General features: G+C 35.5%; 1 protein-coding gene across 1 annotated transcript; it reads right to left on the bottom strand.

The window, feature by feature from the left end:
* Positions 1-10,484: 10,484 nt before the first annotated feature.
* On the bottom strand, positions 10,485-12,154 carry LOC105214582 (uncharacterized). The gene has a single exon (XM_011188090.3). It carries the CDS (start codon positions 12,118-12,120, stop codon positions 10,669-10,671), a length of 1,452 nt encoding a protein of 483 aa, XP_011186392.2. The 5' UTR covers positions 12,121-12,154; the 3' UTR covers positions 10,485-10,668.
* Positions 12,155-16,241: the final 4,087 nt, after the last annotated feature.

Below are 16,241 nucleotides of genomic sequence, written 5' to 3'. Positions count from 1 at the left end.
AGAGGTTGGACAATTAAAGAAGAAATTTTCTTTGTACCGTACATTGTACTCTATATACAAATAGTACTGTAAAAGGTCTAGAAGATACCTAAGGGCTACCTTTATTTATAGTGTCGTTTGATTTCAATCAACGACCAAACGAACAATTTCAATAGAAACCAAATGTCGACTTCGTCTCGAGGATGATGAGACATCTGTGAACTTTGAAGATCCATTCATTTTAGCAACAGTTTCTTTTTATGGGCATACATACTTAGGAATCCAGCTATATTAGAACTTTTAGATCGTTATTCTATTTAATTAGCAAAGAAACGTTTTTTTGGAAGTGAGTGATCATTTATATAAATGATAGAGGTATGGAATAGGTGGAGTGTTATCAAAGTCAAAAACCACATTTCATAAAGTAGTAAGCAAAATTGTAGAGTATTTAAAATATCACAATTGCTTGCCCTTATCTATATTGCCCTATATGCGTTAATGGTGCCATCAAAAATGTTACCAGAAGCTACAATCTCTCGATGGGAAAAACTATAAAACACGAAGTTGAACTTCTTAGAAAGCCTTAAGTCCCTGAAGATCCTGATTACTGCCCATGAACTGAAAGTAATGAAGTAGACGCCAAATGGAAAATACTTATTCTTCGTATATATAAACGTATGTGACAGACTTACATACTTACGAAAATAAAAGTAGTATTCGCCCTCCATATCACTAGCATACTGCTTTGCTAGCAAATATATGATGTGGAGAATTGTGTGATCTTGCAAATATTGACAAAAGTTTGTTTGAAAACTTCAAGTGTAATCTGCACAAGAATGCGTTTGCATTTCGTTACTTTCCACAATAAGCGATTTATTTTTGCTGCAAGTACTTTAAAGTTTACCATTTTTCAGAATTTCACTAACGACACGTTTACACAATGGCATTCTTAGGCAAATATCACAATTTTTGCGTTTCAACTTCTTATACCATGCAAGAGTGTGATGTGGTATCAAGACTTTTGAGAAATGTTTCTAAGTAGCTTCAACTTTACAAAGAGGTGGCAACTCTTTTTGAAAATTGTAACAGTAGACATTCTTAAGATTGTTGAATTTGATATCTATGTTGGAATAAATGGATTTTTTTATTAATTTAATTTTGTAAATCTATGGTAACCTCTGAACTTTTTTGGATTTAAACCAAACGAATATTATAATAGATAATTAAAAAATATTATTTAAATCGGTTCAGTCTTCCGTTTTAATGATACTCTTCTTTTGACTAACGTGACGAAATTTTGTTGCGTAACACAATTTCGTTGCAGTCGATAATTTTTATTACCTTGCTCTCTTAAAAAATATAATAATTGTAGATAAAATATAAAAAAATACTTTTATGAAATAAACGCATGAATGGTATAATTTCTTCCGTATAGTCCTAAGATTTAGTAGAATCACGTTGCTAGTTGAAATTCGAGATTTTTGCTCATATGCCTTCCCATGCATTCATTGTTACTCGTGCGTGGCGTTATAAATATGTGCCTTGTATGCGAGTGCTTGCAAACTCAAATATTTACCCAAGGATTTCAAGGAAACTTCAGCACATTATGTTTTTGATGCGTTCCAGCAGTGTTTGAAATAGTGTCGAAGTGCTACGTGCATTGTACGCCAATGATCGATAACTTTTTCACAAATCTCTTCCCACTGATTGTACCACTCTTGTACACAAAAGACGAAAATTGCAATGGTCGTTGGGGACTGCTGAAGAAAAGGAGTTTTTCGATATATGGCATATAGATAAAAAGGTAGATGTTGGAAGGAGGTAAAATTTTTAATAAAATTTATTATTATTTCAGCATATACTATAAGTACATATAAATATAGCTTTGCTATGTGCTTTCCTAACAACATAAAACATTTTATATTTTGCAAATTTCTATTCGTTTCTCAAATAACTCAAAGCTGAAAATGGCAGAGCTTATGTTTTGAACGTGCTTAAATTTCATGCTGTTTTTACGCTTTTCTACCTGTGATATGAAACACCTGCCAGTATATTTTCCATAATATTAAAAAACGTCATATTATTAAGTGTGGTTGCATTTGCAGTAAATAATATATACACATATTTCTTGCCTCTCTCGATACCCCTACACGCGTTTAGTTTAATTACATTATTTGTTCCTTTTTTATGAACCACCAAAATTCATTACTTATCTAATAATATTTATTTGTTTTAAGCATTGTCTATTAAAATATTTATTTTATTTTAAATTTAACTAAATTACTTTTATAGGGTACTAATGCAAATGATAATAAGTTTGTGCCCAAGCCGTTTCTGAATATTAAATCAAACAATTGTTCTTATTTATTTTTTATAATTTGAAGATTGGAGAGTACTTTTTTAAAGAAAAAACATATTTGGTAAAAATCCATTGTGTTACCCTCCATCGTTGTAATCGGAGACGACAGAGCTTTGTAATCTTAACTTTTCGATACCATGTTTTTACAATGATTTGCTTAATGCTTCAAATAGGTCCTTTTGTTTCGGTAATTTTTTGTTGATTTTGGGTAAATTTGTTTCCATTGAGCATTAAATTCAAGTTAGAGAACAGAAAAATGTCACTGGAGGTTAGAAGCGGAAAATACGGGGGATGCTGTAGTAATCTGAAACCCGATTTTTATCCTGCAATATCTTGATGAAATAGTACTAACTTATATTTTAAATAGGGCTTTCTTCCGATATTTGTTCTAACAAATAATCCAAATTTTTCCGTTTGAATTTTAACGGCAGACTTTCGATTGCACTCTGAATTAAGTTATCGGGGTTATGCTGATTGGATACCTACAAACACTCTTCAGAGCTTTTTAGTCTATCTGATAACTTCGAAACTAAAAATTGAAATTTTCCTCGAGCATTGCTGATTGTATGGCGTAAACCTTTGATTAAGATACCTACAGATAAAATAATATAGAGGCGTTAAATCAGATGATCTGGGCGACCACTTGACTTGGCCATTTATCGAAATTAACGAGTCGCCAAACTTTGCACGCAATGGGTTCACGTTTAGATCTGAAATATGAGGCGGCGTTCCGTCTTGTTGGAAATAGAGATGGTCCATGAATTCAGAAATGGGCCTCACCTGAGAAGACGATTACTGTAAACCACCGGAGAACTTGAATTTACGTAATAATCTTGGACAATTTTCAAGCGCTGTATCAATCGTGAAATGATGAAATGGCAAACCTCACTGAACACACTGACAAAATTTGACGCAAATCTGTGGATGATGGCCACCACGAGCTTTCAAAATCACGACATATCAAAATATTTAGGAAATACAATAGCTTTAATTCACATTTTCACCGGCGCTTTTATTTATTTCTTATAATCAGAATTGTGGTTATGGAGCTAGTAACCGATGATTATTAACATATTTACGATAATTGTTGTGATTATAGCTAATGGTCTTTATTTTTTACTTTTGGCTTATGATTTCCATGGATAATTCTACCAGGCGTAGCAGCTTTAATAATTCGAACCACTTAAATTAACACACCCATTATACCTTTGACATTATTCAACAAAAAATGTTCAAGTGAAAATGAATTATAATGGAAAAAGCTGCTGTCGTTTTTATAGTAAAATGAATGTTTTGTGTAAATTAGCACTAATTCCTTCCGTTTAATAAAACATTATGAACGGTGCAAAGGGTATGCTGCGTGTGCGTGTGTTTATAGACACAAATGCCAACAATTTATGTGTCAGGAACAATATTTATAATTGCCTACAACTAATTCGTTTATCTCTATACACAATGTATGCATAATCAATTTCCATTTACAGTTATCTGTGTGCACGTGACATTAATTAAACAGGAATGCATTGTGCATTGTATTCGTAATTTATTCAAATTGTCAATTAATTTGTAGGCAGCACTGTTGTTGCTGGCAATTATTCATGAAATCTAAAAAATTAGTTCACAAGCAAAAAAGGCAATTGAATTTTAATAAATGCCAAAATCGGTTTGTCGGCTAATGCATATTAAACTTTATGTGGCAGATGAAATTAGATTTGATTAAACAATTAATGAAAGTGTTAAAGGGCCGCAGGCATGAGCGAATTATGTAATGCATTGTTAATGAGTTGCATATTGCGGCACATTTTGAAATGCGTTAGCACTAAATGATTCGATTGAAGTTTTTTTCGCCAGCGATATAAATAATAAAGCTCTAAGAATAGTACTAAATATTAAATAAAAATAAATTAAATATTACTTTTTCGAAATCAAAATACCTATACAAATATTTTTAGTAAAACACTACCCAAGCTCGTATCATTAAAAAAGTACACTTTAAAGATATATTTTTCATTGTACATGAATCCGTGGAAAGTTCGATTTATCTGTTCAAGTTAATCACATGCTTAATGCTTTGTAATTCAATACAGAATTGAATCGTAATTTTTATCAAACATGTCGAAGTTCCCGTCTATGAGAGGGAGAATCATGATGTTTTTAGACATATCTAACTAAATCATATGACTGAATTCTCCAGTTATTTTATTTAATATCGTTTCAGAAATGTTAAAATTTGTGATTAAACTTGAAACTTGTGTTCAATCATAATCGTATTCAACATAATGACTTGTGATTCACAATTACAATGAACGATGAAATTAGTGCAAATAGTAGATCCCCATTTACACAACTCTCGAATCAAGTCAATGGCTTAAAATAATGAACACTTGATTAATTTGAACTTTCAATTAATGTCTATCAACTCAAGAGTTGAGTGGCATTTCAAATGTTCAGAATGCCACCAGCAAATTATGATTCATGTAAATTACTTTGCTGAGATATTAATGCTGCTTATTTGAGTAATTTGCTCGTTCTCTCATCACATATCATCGTCATATTTTTGATCATGATTAACTTAGTCATAATCATAATAAGCTGGTATGAATGGTATATGTATGCAATAAGACGAATAATATTATTTTGGAATAAATTAATTAATAATATGTATGTATTTCCATATTAATTGTATATTAAATGAACTTATTTAGATAATAATTGATGTTAAAGGGTGAAGAGTGTAAAATTAAGTATAATATTTCCTTGAAAACTGCTGTTGTGTAAATGTTGTTCTGTGTAAAATGTTCTGCCACTTTAAAATCAAAATAGTCTGCAAAGTTCAGAGCTTAAAACCTGAATACTTTTCCAAGTGTAGAACACACACGTTCTACAATTTTTATAATTCCTTGTATTCAAATACTTAAAAACAACATTACTTTATGTACATGTTCTTCTACAAAATATTCAGGAAAACAACAAAAATATCCAAGGACAGTGTCTGTTCCATATACTAATGCGCGGATTTCATAATGACAAATTCAATGACACTTGTTTGACAATCAAATTTGACATGATTAAGATACCAGCAAGCCTTTAATTTTAATTGTAATGAATTTCCATAGCAACCTTTTGTTTTTACGCTGGCAGGATGCCGTTTTATGGTAGCTGATTGAAATTTCAGTATAATAATGTCAAACTTTTGACACCAAAATACCAAAATTCAATTGTTTTTTTTTAATCCAACATCACTATCTTTAGTATGTAAGGGGTTATTCTGTGGAATTGATTCTTGTTGGGACTAATGTTTTATACTCTAGGATGAATAGATTTAACGTAAAAATAAATCAATAAATAACATTAAATTTGGGTTAGGAAATGGGTGAAATCGGTTCAATATTATACTATGTAGGTAAAATGTAACTCCCCCGGTTGTGTTTATATTGTATATATACGTAAATGTTTGTGGTTTACTTATGAAATTAAATTAGCATGGTTTCTTAAAAAAGCGTAATTTAGCGTCAAATATAGCCATATAGTCATTTGCTCTTAGTTCCCATACAGTCAATGGAACTATAGGGGAAGTGTTATCTTATTGTAATAAAATTAATATTTATCAATATATAAAAAATTGCCTTATCATTATTAAATCCGGCTGCAATAATGGTAGGATTATAAAAATAATAATTTCAAAATTATTCATTCATGGATCTTAGATACATACATATATCTGATAACCCAAATTACTTACATTCATGGATCATAGATATATTTGATAACCCTAAAAATTATAGGTGATAGCAGTCAACTGCGCGTGAGACCACTTGCCAGAATTACAAACCGCTTCCCCGAATAGACGCGCTAAATAAACGCATTGTAAGGCATGTTGTTTGCCAAACAAAGCAAAGGTCACTCTTACGCATCGGTGGCCGCTGTGCGCTAGATATACTATGCTGTGTATGCAACCAATGTAAACATGTTAATTTCGCAGCGATATTGCTTCTATACAAACAGCCTGAGTTAATTGACACATATGAGCGTGTATGTGCCGTTATCGATTACGTTTGATTGTGGCGGACACAAGTGGTTTTGTTTTCAAACCGACAACCGGGCAGATAATCCATCAATTTTGCCATCAAATGAGAATTGTTATAATACACTAGACGGGCAGATAAAGGCTTGTATGTCACACTCATTGTGTACATTTAACAGGTAATACATGTGTTGAATCATTGGTCGAATTAACAGTTAATTAAAACATGACGGCAGTGCTGCTGGAAATTAGTGCAATTCGGTCAACCGATAGAAGCAATTCGGTGAGGTTTTTAGTGGTTTGTGGACTCAGCGGGCAATACGATAAATCAGAATTAGTGGTTGAAAACTTTAATGAGTTGATTGCTCCATTAATTATTCTAATTTGCGCAATTTCATATGGAAGTTTGCGAAATTTGAAAACAATATTTTTCCGAAAATAAAATGTTGAATAAAATTTATTTTCGTATTTAATGCAGTTAGTTGTTTGTGGGAGTTGTTGATATTTTGTTTTCTTTTATTTTATTTTAAAACATTTTTTTAATTTCTACATTTTTTTGGTTTTTGCGTTGATGAATTCATTAAGCGTCGACACATACAATTGACGCATGAAAATGAATTCTGGAAAAAAATGTTTACAAATATTTCCATTGTTGGCGCGATTGTTTGTTTGTTGTTTGCCTTTGCTATGCAAATATTTGTCATTCAGTTGAATGCTCAGAATGCTCGGCTTTTGTTAAATCGGTTTGGCTCATGGTTTGGCATTAGTTGGTAGTTACAATGCCACAAAGTCATTCAATTGTTGGCATTCTCATATAACTGTTTTTGTATATATTTGTGAACACACACAGTTGAACAATTCACTGAACACAAATTCTAAGCAATGGAATGGAAAAATTGCGCAAGAGAAAAATAAATGGTACAGGTAAAAAAATTTAAATATTTTTAATATACTTCTTTTTTAAATTATTTGTATAATTTTATTTCATTTCATTTATTAATAAAGTCCCACTAGATTATACAATATTTGCCTCAGAGTAGGAAGTAGGACTGTAAGTGTATTGGGATAGTACTTACTCGTGGTAGCGTATTGTTATAGTGATGAATATTGGAGATCACATTGTATTAAATATATATCTGTGGACATTTGACAAATCAACCTCTTTCTAAAATGCCAATTTCAGGAGGGTCAAAAAACACATAAAAAGTACTCCAAAACTTAAATTATTTGCATTGAAAGTTAAAAAGGGCCCATCCTGATCTATGTGTGGCTTTCTGGCAAACCAGTCGGCCCACCCGAAAATTAGCAAAATCGGAACACAGCCACGCCCACAAAATGGCGAAAACCGAAAACACATAAAGTGCCATAACTAACCCATAAATAAAGCTATGCAAATAAAATTTGGCATAAAGGATCGCACTATGAAGGGACATATTTCGATGTAATTTTTTTGGGGAAGTGGGCGTGGCCCCGCCCCCAAATAGGTTTTTTGTCCATATCTCGCAAACCAATAGAGCTATATAAACCAAACTTTCTGCAGTCGTTTTTTTAGCCACTTCTTAATACAGTCCAAAACTGAAAGAAATCGGATAGTAACCACGCTCACCTCCCATACAAAGGTTGGGTTGAAAATTACTAAAAGTGGGTTAACTCACTAACGAAAAACGTCAGAAACACTAAATTTCACGTAAGAAATGGCAGATAGAAGCTGCACTCAGATTGTTTTTACAAAATGGAAAATGGGCGTGGCGTCGCCCACTTATGGGTCAAAAACTCGGCCGATTTCAATGAAACTTGGTTTGTAATAGTTTCCTTGCATCCCAATGAAATGTTGTGAAAATAGGCCAAATCGCTTCACAACCACGCCTACTTTCTTTACACCAGAACTTTGAAGACGATGTGAATCGTTTACTTTAAAATGGACTTTATTCAATATATATGACGAATATGTGGGTCAAATAGTGTATTACTTGTTTTGTTTGAAATTATTAAAAATTTCTGCCTATTTGATAGAAGTTCTTTTGCCAAACCCAAAATTCACAAATAGCGAAAGAAGTTGATTTGACGAATGTTGTTACTTACAAATTACAAATCGTAGAAATATGGGCATTAGACAGAAAGATGCGTATTTAAATTTTTCGTTTATGATAAAAATCTGGGAAAATTGTCTTATTTCGAAATAAGTTGTTTTGTCAGATGTCCACAGATATATAACATATATATGGTATCGCGGAATATTGTTTTCTGCCACAAGTTGTTTTCGACCAATACCCCATTTACATTTGATTTTTCTTAAGATAATAAATTGCAAAAGTTCGTATTTGAGGTTCCTCACTACATATATGTCTTATGTAGGCTGCTTTTCCTTTCATAATGATTAAAGACTATAATAATTCTCTATTGTAATTCGTTCTTTAGTTTGTGAAATGGTCGAAGTTCACGCAAGTGAGGAAAGTTTTTGACTTCCATTCATCTTGGAGTGATCAGACACGATTCTTTTCCGTATGATACAAGGTGCTCATGACTCCAGTCTTAGACCAAGTATCCTGTTCCGTTTGAAAGTGATCGAGGTAAAGTGATTGAGAAGGTATGCGAGATAAAAATGCATGAGTAATAAAAAGAAAGAGGCCGAAATGTGTGAGTATGTAGGGGTTGAAAAGCTGGCCAAAATGGTTAATGCTCAAAAGATTTATGAAAAGATGCGAAGATTTACAGAATGTCTCAGGACTGGAGGAACCAAGAAGATAATCTGCTGACTGATGTCCAGGGCATACTGGGTTTATGCAGGGAACATTTCTCCCTCCTGATTAATGGCACCACCCGGAGATAACGAACCCAATTCCCCAATCGATGATGATGGAACAGCTGTTGCATTGCCCGACTATGAAGAAATTCGAATAGCGATTATCAGTCTAAAGAATAACAAAGCGACGGGAGCCGATAGTTTGCTAGGCAAGCTATTCAAATACGTCGGCGAAGAACTGATAAGGTGCATGCATCAGCTTCTTTGCATAATATGGTTGAACGAAAGCATGCTCGACGATTGCAACCTGCCCTCTATCCAAAACATAAAAATGGAGACCACACAATCTGCGCCAATCCTCTGGTCCTATCTTGGTCGAGATCTTGGAAAAGGTCTGAGAGAAAAGAATTGATACGCACCACCGTTTCACCGATTTTAAAGCGGCTTTCGAAATCACGAAAAGGAGCGCCTTTTATGGCGCTGACATTGATATCATTGGCCGCAAGAATGAGGACAAGGCGAAATATCTCCTGTCATTAAACAAACAGTCAGCGCTTTCTCGTCACTTTTGAAAGTCAAAATCGACCTGAATCCCGAACAAAGAGCTGTAAATGACTAACATTTAGCAACACAAAAGCTAAATAACACTGAAAATTATATATTGTTGAAGGAAAAACGTGAATTCCGCAAATTAATAAATCAACGTCGCTATCTTTGCCTAGATTAACAACCCATGTTTCCACAAATCATGACAGTAGTAAAACACAACTACGTCAAATATAGGCTAAGCTATCAACTGATAAGACATTCAGCTATTATGAGTAGGAAAATGTATGGTTACTGGTATATAGTATCTGTACTGGTAAATGGTATATATTTCCTGGTAACACTCGGGTCAGGTGTTATAATTTAATGCGGAAAGTTATTTTCTTAAACTAAAAAATTTGGAGAACAGAAATTCCGACTGTGACGTCATTACGTTAAGAGATTGCCGCAGGAAATGAGATTCAGTCAATTGTAAGCCCAACAGAGGTATATTAAACTATATATGATATGTGTGAAGATATAAGTCAGAATTCTGGATGATGAAGTATATATAATTTTCAGCCATGTTTTCAATGTTAACACACAGGTCTAATTTGACGCTTTCAGAGTTTGTTATAAAACACTGTGAGATAGCAATGTTATGCTAACATTCCACCGATGATTCAGTATTTTAAGGTGAATGGCATTCATATTTTGCAATAAGGTCTTAAAGAACTTAAAAGAACTCAGCTAAGGCAAGAAAGAAATAACCACTTAAATTCTATATGAAACACCCTCTATTGATTAAGTATTATTACTATCGTATGGCGGGTTTCTTTCGATAATAAAGAGTGTTTAGAAATTTTTGATTTTTATTGCTGTAAGATAGTCATTTGTAGATTTATTAAGCGCCGTTATCAATATGGTAAATATTAGAAAACACTCCACATTGCTGTTGCTAGTTTAGAATTTCGACAAGATTTATTAAAGCTCTGATATACCCATTGCTTCGCAACCTGTTTTTACTGACTGACTCTTCTAAAGTGGTATATTTTCAATTTTGATTTCCTCCACGCCCAACAGCCCGGTTGTGTATAATTCGTCCAACGGCAAGTCTTTTACGACACTTATGAAATCCTCGACTCCACAGGCATATGAGTAACCATTTTTAAGGTTCTCCTTATCCCAGCTAATCCAATTGATGCGTTTACCCACATCCTTGCAAATCACATAGTCTCTCTGGATCTCCTCCAGTGACGCATGTGGATTATTGACACCTATCAAAACAATGCCCTTGCGTGTTTTGCGATCGATGACCACGCGGAAATAGATTTTAGGCACTGGTATCAGACCATTGTTGTTCTCGTCAAAGGCCAAGTATAGCTCGCGTTGCACACCATTAACGTCTGGCAGCGTGGAAATACCCCAAATACCGGTATAGCAGTCCAAGTCCAACGCCTGAGTGCTGGCATACCGACGCACACCGTCCTCGACACGCTCCCAATTGCGACCGTTGAACATCTGCCATTGCGGCGCAGCATTTACGAAGTAGAAAGTCGCTTTCTGTGGCGCGCCGAAGATGAAGTCCACTTTGGCGGCCATGTGACCGCGCGCCAAATAGACATCGATGGTGTCGTTGAAGAATGGTGATGCGTCCATGCCAAGTATATTGCTGAAGGTTTGATTCTGTTGTTTCTTCGTGTAGAGGTTATCCACATTTTTGCCGGCATAAAAGTCGCCGGTAATGAAGCGTGGACGTGAGACGCCATGCTGATAGCCGGCACTGGAGGGATTTAGCTTGTGATGCACGTAGCGGGTTACCTCATTCACTTCATCGTGACAAATATCCATGGTTTGTAGAAAGCCCGCCGAGAGCTCAAAACCAACTTCCAGTAGATCTGTACCGCCATTGCAGGTGCGTCCGGTGCGTCGTGCCGTATATCCCGGCCAATCGGTGCAGCTGAAGTTGGAGAATGGATAAATCAGACCATCAACGAGGAAGTACTGCTTTTGCAGACACTGCGCTGTGACTTTGGTGCGATTGGAAAACGGTGCCATGAACGACTTGCTGCAGTACATGTCGATGTAAGCGCCATTCGATAATTCGACGACACCTGCGGGGTTTGGCACCAGCCATTCCAGTTGGTTGTGCGGCGTGAAGATCGGTGCTGGATCGTTGAGACCGCCATTCACATCGAATGCGCAGTCGCCGCGCACAACAACGCCTCCACTAATCTCTGGTGGCGGTGGCGTAGTGCTGTTGTACGGCCCGTCCGTGGTGGCAGTAGTAGGTCCGTCAGTTACATTTAAGGATGGCGGTGTGGGATATGTAAAATTCGTAGACAATGTTGGATAAGCTGTGGGTGGTCCATCATCAAGAATAAAAGTTTTCACTACCGGCTCTTTTGAGTATAGTATGCCCGCTTCTACAACGGCTAGTGTGCAAACTAGCGCTAGCGCTAGCTTCACTGCGTTTACAACCGTATACATTTCGACGTTCGAGTTAGACTGTTAAGGCCCAGAGAGTTATTTGGTATTTAAATAATTGTAGTCCAGCGACGTTTAACGTGGAAATCTTATCAGTTTTAGGCAATAAATGTGCCTTCGTAATGGTTGATAGCCTATAATCCAGCAGCATGCAACTGATAAGCCTAAGCGTTTCTTTTATTTTAGATTCTTAAGTTATAAATTAATTATTGATATGCCTCACTGAGATTTCATTACCATCGATTAGAAGTATAGTGTGGTAAATTAAGTTACTGGAAGTTTGTGATTTTGGTTGGTAGTGTCATAAATGATTCGGAAGATACTTCTATTAATTTGGTATACCAAAGTAGAAGCGATTAGTTATAGATTCAGAAATTTATCTGCGAATTTAAATACCTACTTGTAGGTTCCTGTATTTGAATAATGATTAGGAACACCACTTCCGTGGATAACCTTTTTAATAGAATTAAAATGTGTTTAGTTTTATCGGGTATAAATTCGCGATAAAGTAAAATTGGTAGAAATTTTAGACGCTTTACATTTAGTGTTGCTATATTTTTATACTCTCGCAACAAAAGTTGCTAAGAGAGTATTATAGTTTTGTTCACATAACGGTTGTTTGTAAGTCATAAAACTAAACGAGTTAGATATAGGGTTATATATATCAAAATGATCAGGATGACGAGACGAGCTGATATCCGGATGTCTGTCTGTCCGTCCGACCGTCTGTCCGTGCAACGGATAAATCTTAAATAAAAATTGAGATATCTTAACGAAACTTGGAACACGTATTCCTTGGCACCCTGAGGAGGCATATTTGGATGAAATTTTTTGGGGAAGTGGGCGTGGCCCGCCCCCCAAATCGGTTATTTGTATATATCTCGCAAACCAATAAAGCTATATAAACTAAACTTTCTTCAGTCGGTTCTCCTACGTACCCCACCACACACCATGAAAATAGTTTAAATCGGATAATAAGCACGCCCACCTCCCATACAAAGGTTAGGTTAAAAATTACTAAAAGTGAGTTAACTCACTAACGAAAAACGTCAGTAACACTAAATTTCACAGAAATAATAGCAGAAGGAAGCTGTGCTCTGATTTTTTACAAAATGGTAAATGGGCGTGGCATCGCCCACTTATGGGTCAAAAACCATATCTCAGGAACTACTCGACCGATTTGAAATTGACCGAATGAAATTCGGTATATAATATTTTCTTGACACCATGATGACATGAGTAGAAAATGGATGAAATCGGTTCACAACCACGACAACTTCGCATGTAACTCAATTTTGAACTCCATCTTATTCCTTCACTTTATAATAAATACATTAGGAACCAATGAAGATAGCGAAATAAAACTTTACAGAAATAGTGCAATCATCTCTGGCTTCACTTGTGAAAAAATTGTCGAAATCGGACTATAACTTTTCAAGGTCCCAGATATCGAACATGTTGAACTCAGGGCCTTAGGTTAAATTTTAACCGAAAATATGGGTACATCTCTCAGATAATTTAATGTAATTCAGAGGAAATTATTTTCTTCTAATAGTGTTCTGTTAAAAAAAAATTATTAAAATTGGTCATAACATCTCCAAGCGCCCATATCCCTAATTAAAGGTTTTTCAAAAGCACAGTGCAAGCAACTTTCTCTACTGCTAACAATAAAAGGCGTGTCAACTTAAACCGAATTATCCGTTATAGTCCCAATATACTTTCGGTGCAAATGGCCAGAAAAAATCTGACTATTCACAGCAAATGGAAAACCGATAAAACCCGGTAACATGTAGAAGAAAGCAGCAGTCTCATATGTGCCAATCGATAATCTCTAGTTTTTCTTGGTACAATTTTCATATTTCTCATTTTTTAATTGCCACAAATGATTTATTGAGAGGATCGCAGCCCTTTTCTGTCTGCGCACGTTTTTACCTTTTCTTAAAGTACAAATAAGTATGAAGCAGTTCGTAAATCATTTACGTGAGACGACAACAAGAGACCAAGCCTATTTAAAAAAGCCATAAACAAATGGGAAGATTTACAATAGGTCATACAATAAAGATTTTCCAGCCGATACCAATCTTGATACAAGAACAATGTAATAGCAGACAAAGGAGAGGAACAAAAAGTGAGGTTATTGTCGACTTCGAAACGGAAAGTGTGTAAGTGTTGTGAAAGCTTATGAATTTTAGGCGCATAATGGAAGTGGGTGGAATGATTACCTGATAAATTACGTCTTTTATAAGCTCGACTGTGGCAACATACATATATATATGGGTATATATACCAAGAAACATTTGCACGTTAGCAAAGCTTGAATGCAAAAAATTCCAAAAAACATCGACAAGCAAAAATATTACCCTTTATTATGGTGTGCCAGTCAACATATCGTTGTCTTACAAATTGGCCATTTTCCATTTTTTCTCTTCACATTTTTTTGTGCATTTCTTTCAGCACCATTTCCACTTGAAGCGCGCATAGAATGCATACTTTTAGGTGTTTAAGCTTTCATGTTTCGCTGTTTTTGCACACAAGCAGACGACGTTGTTTTCTTGTTTTTGCAGTGGCTTATGTTGTGTATTGTTATTTTACAAATGTCTTTCGAAAGACAGCTTGATAAACTGCCACCAGACGAAACCTCATTCGCCGTCCGCTTTGCAAGGGCGCAAAAAATGCCAAGCTACTCTTCGTTTTTTGTTGGCTTAGCGCTTACAAATGAAGCAACGACCTCAACTGCCAGCGTTGCATATTCCGCCAACAGTTTAAATCCGTTGTATTGCGTTGATTTCGTTTTTGCGCGCTTCTTGCTTTTTGCGTTGCTGATATATCGGTCAGCTAAAGAGTAGCATATTTTTTGGCGGACACAATCGTATTTTTTTGCTGAAGGACATCGTATCTAGTTTTCACAATGAATTTATGTACGGAACATTATGAAGTCTTATCTATGTATATTTGTTAGTTGGAGGAGAGCACTGAAACGTTTATATGTATGTAGGCAATAGATTACGGAATATTAAGTCAATTTATGGCGCCTTTGCTTTCAGCAGACGAATATGAATGTCTTAAATTATGTTTACCTTTAACTTAACTTTTAACTTTCCTAAGTCGCGCTCTCTCACTTTAATGTAAGTTGGATTCAACGGAAATCAGTATTGTCGTTATTTGCGGTCAACACGTAGCTGAGAGTGTACACGAAGACCGTGGAGAGTTGATTCGGCGCCGTTCGCAGCAACTCGGTCCGACGTAAGGAACGGCTTGGCCAAAATACACCTTATGCAAGAACATAAGCCGCTCTGCCTTCTAAGCGACATCGCTTCACTATATGGGCTCTTGAAATGTACCTAGAAGATCCGACGTTTTCGAGCCAAATCCTGTTCAGCGATGATTCCCATATCTGGCTCTATGGCTATGAAAACAAGCGAAATTGCCGGATTTGGGACGGAGAGCAATCTGTAGAGGTTCAAGAGCTGCCATTTCATTCAGCAAAACAACAGTTTGGTGTGGTTTGTGGGCTGGTGGAATTACCGGTCCATATTTCTTCAAAAATGATGCCGATGAGAACGTAACCGTCAATGACCGACCGTTATCACGCCATGATAACCGATTATTTGATGCCTTAAATTGAAGCTCGTGATCTCAGCGACATTTGATTTCCACCACTTCCCACACATCGATCAATCAATGGATTTATTGAGAATCCACTTTGGTGAGCATATAATTTCACGTTTTAAATCGGTCGATTGGCCAACAAGATCGGGTGATATCACACAGTTAGACTTTTTCCTGTGGGGATATGTAAAGTCTAAAATCTATGCGAACAATCCCGCTTCGATTCAAACCTTGGAGCAAAGCATCACACGTGTTATTCACCACTTACCAGTCGAAATGCTCAAACGAGTCATCAAAAATTGGACTCAACGGATTGACCATGCGAACATTTGAAAGAGATAACCTTTAACAAATAAATACCAAATAATGTTCTTATGATAATAAATATTAATGGTAATAAATATTAAATTTGTTAGTGAGAAGGTGCAAATTGAAGTGTTAAAACTGAAGCGGAAGCTAACGAAATAAATTTTCGTTATAAATTTACGTTGATACTGTATAATACCGTTTAAGCA

The sequence above is a fragment of the Zeugodacus cucurbitae genome, chromosome 4 (assembly GCF_028554725.1).
Source record: "Zeugodacus cucurbitae isolate PBARC_wt_2022May chromosome 4, idZeuCucr1.2, whole genome shotgun sequence".
NCBI lineage: Eukaryota > Metazoa > Arthropoda > Insecta > Diptera > Tephritidae > Zeugodacus > Zeugodacus cucurbitae.
Note: the sequence above shows the minus strand (reverse complement) of the source record. Positions and strands in the feature narration are given on the sequence as shown.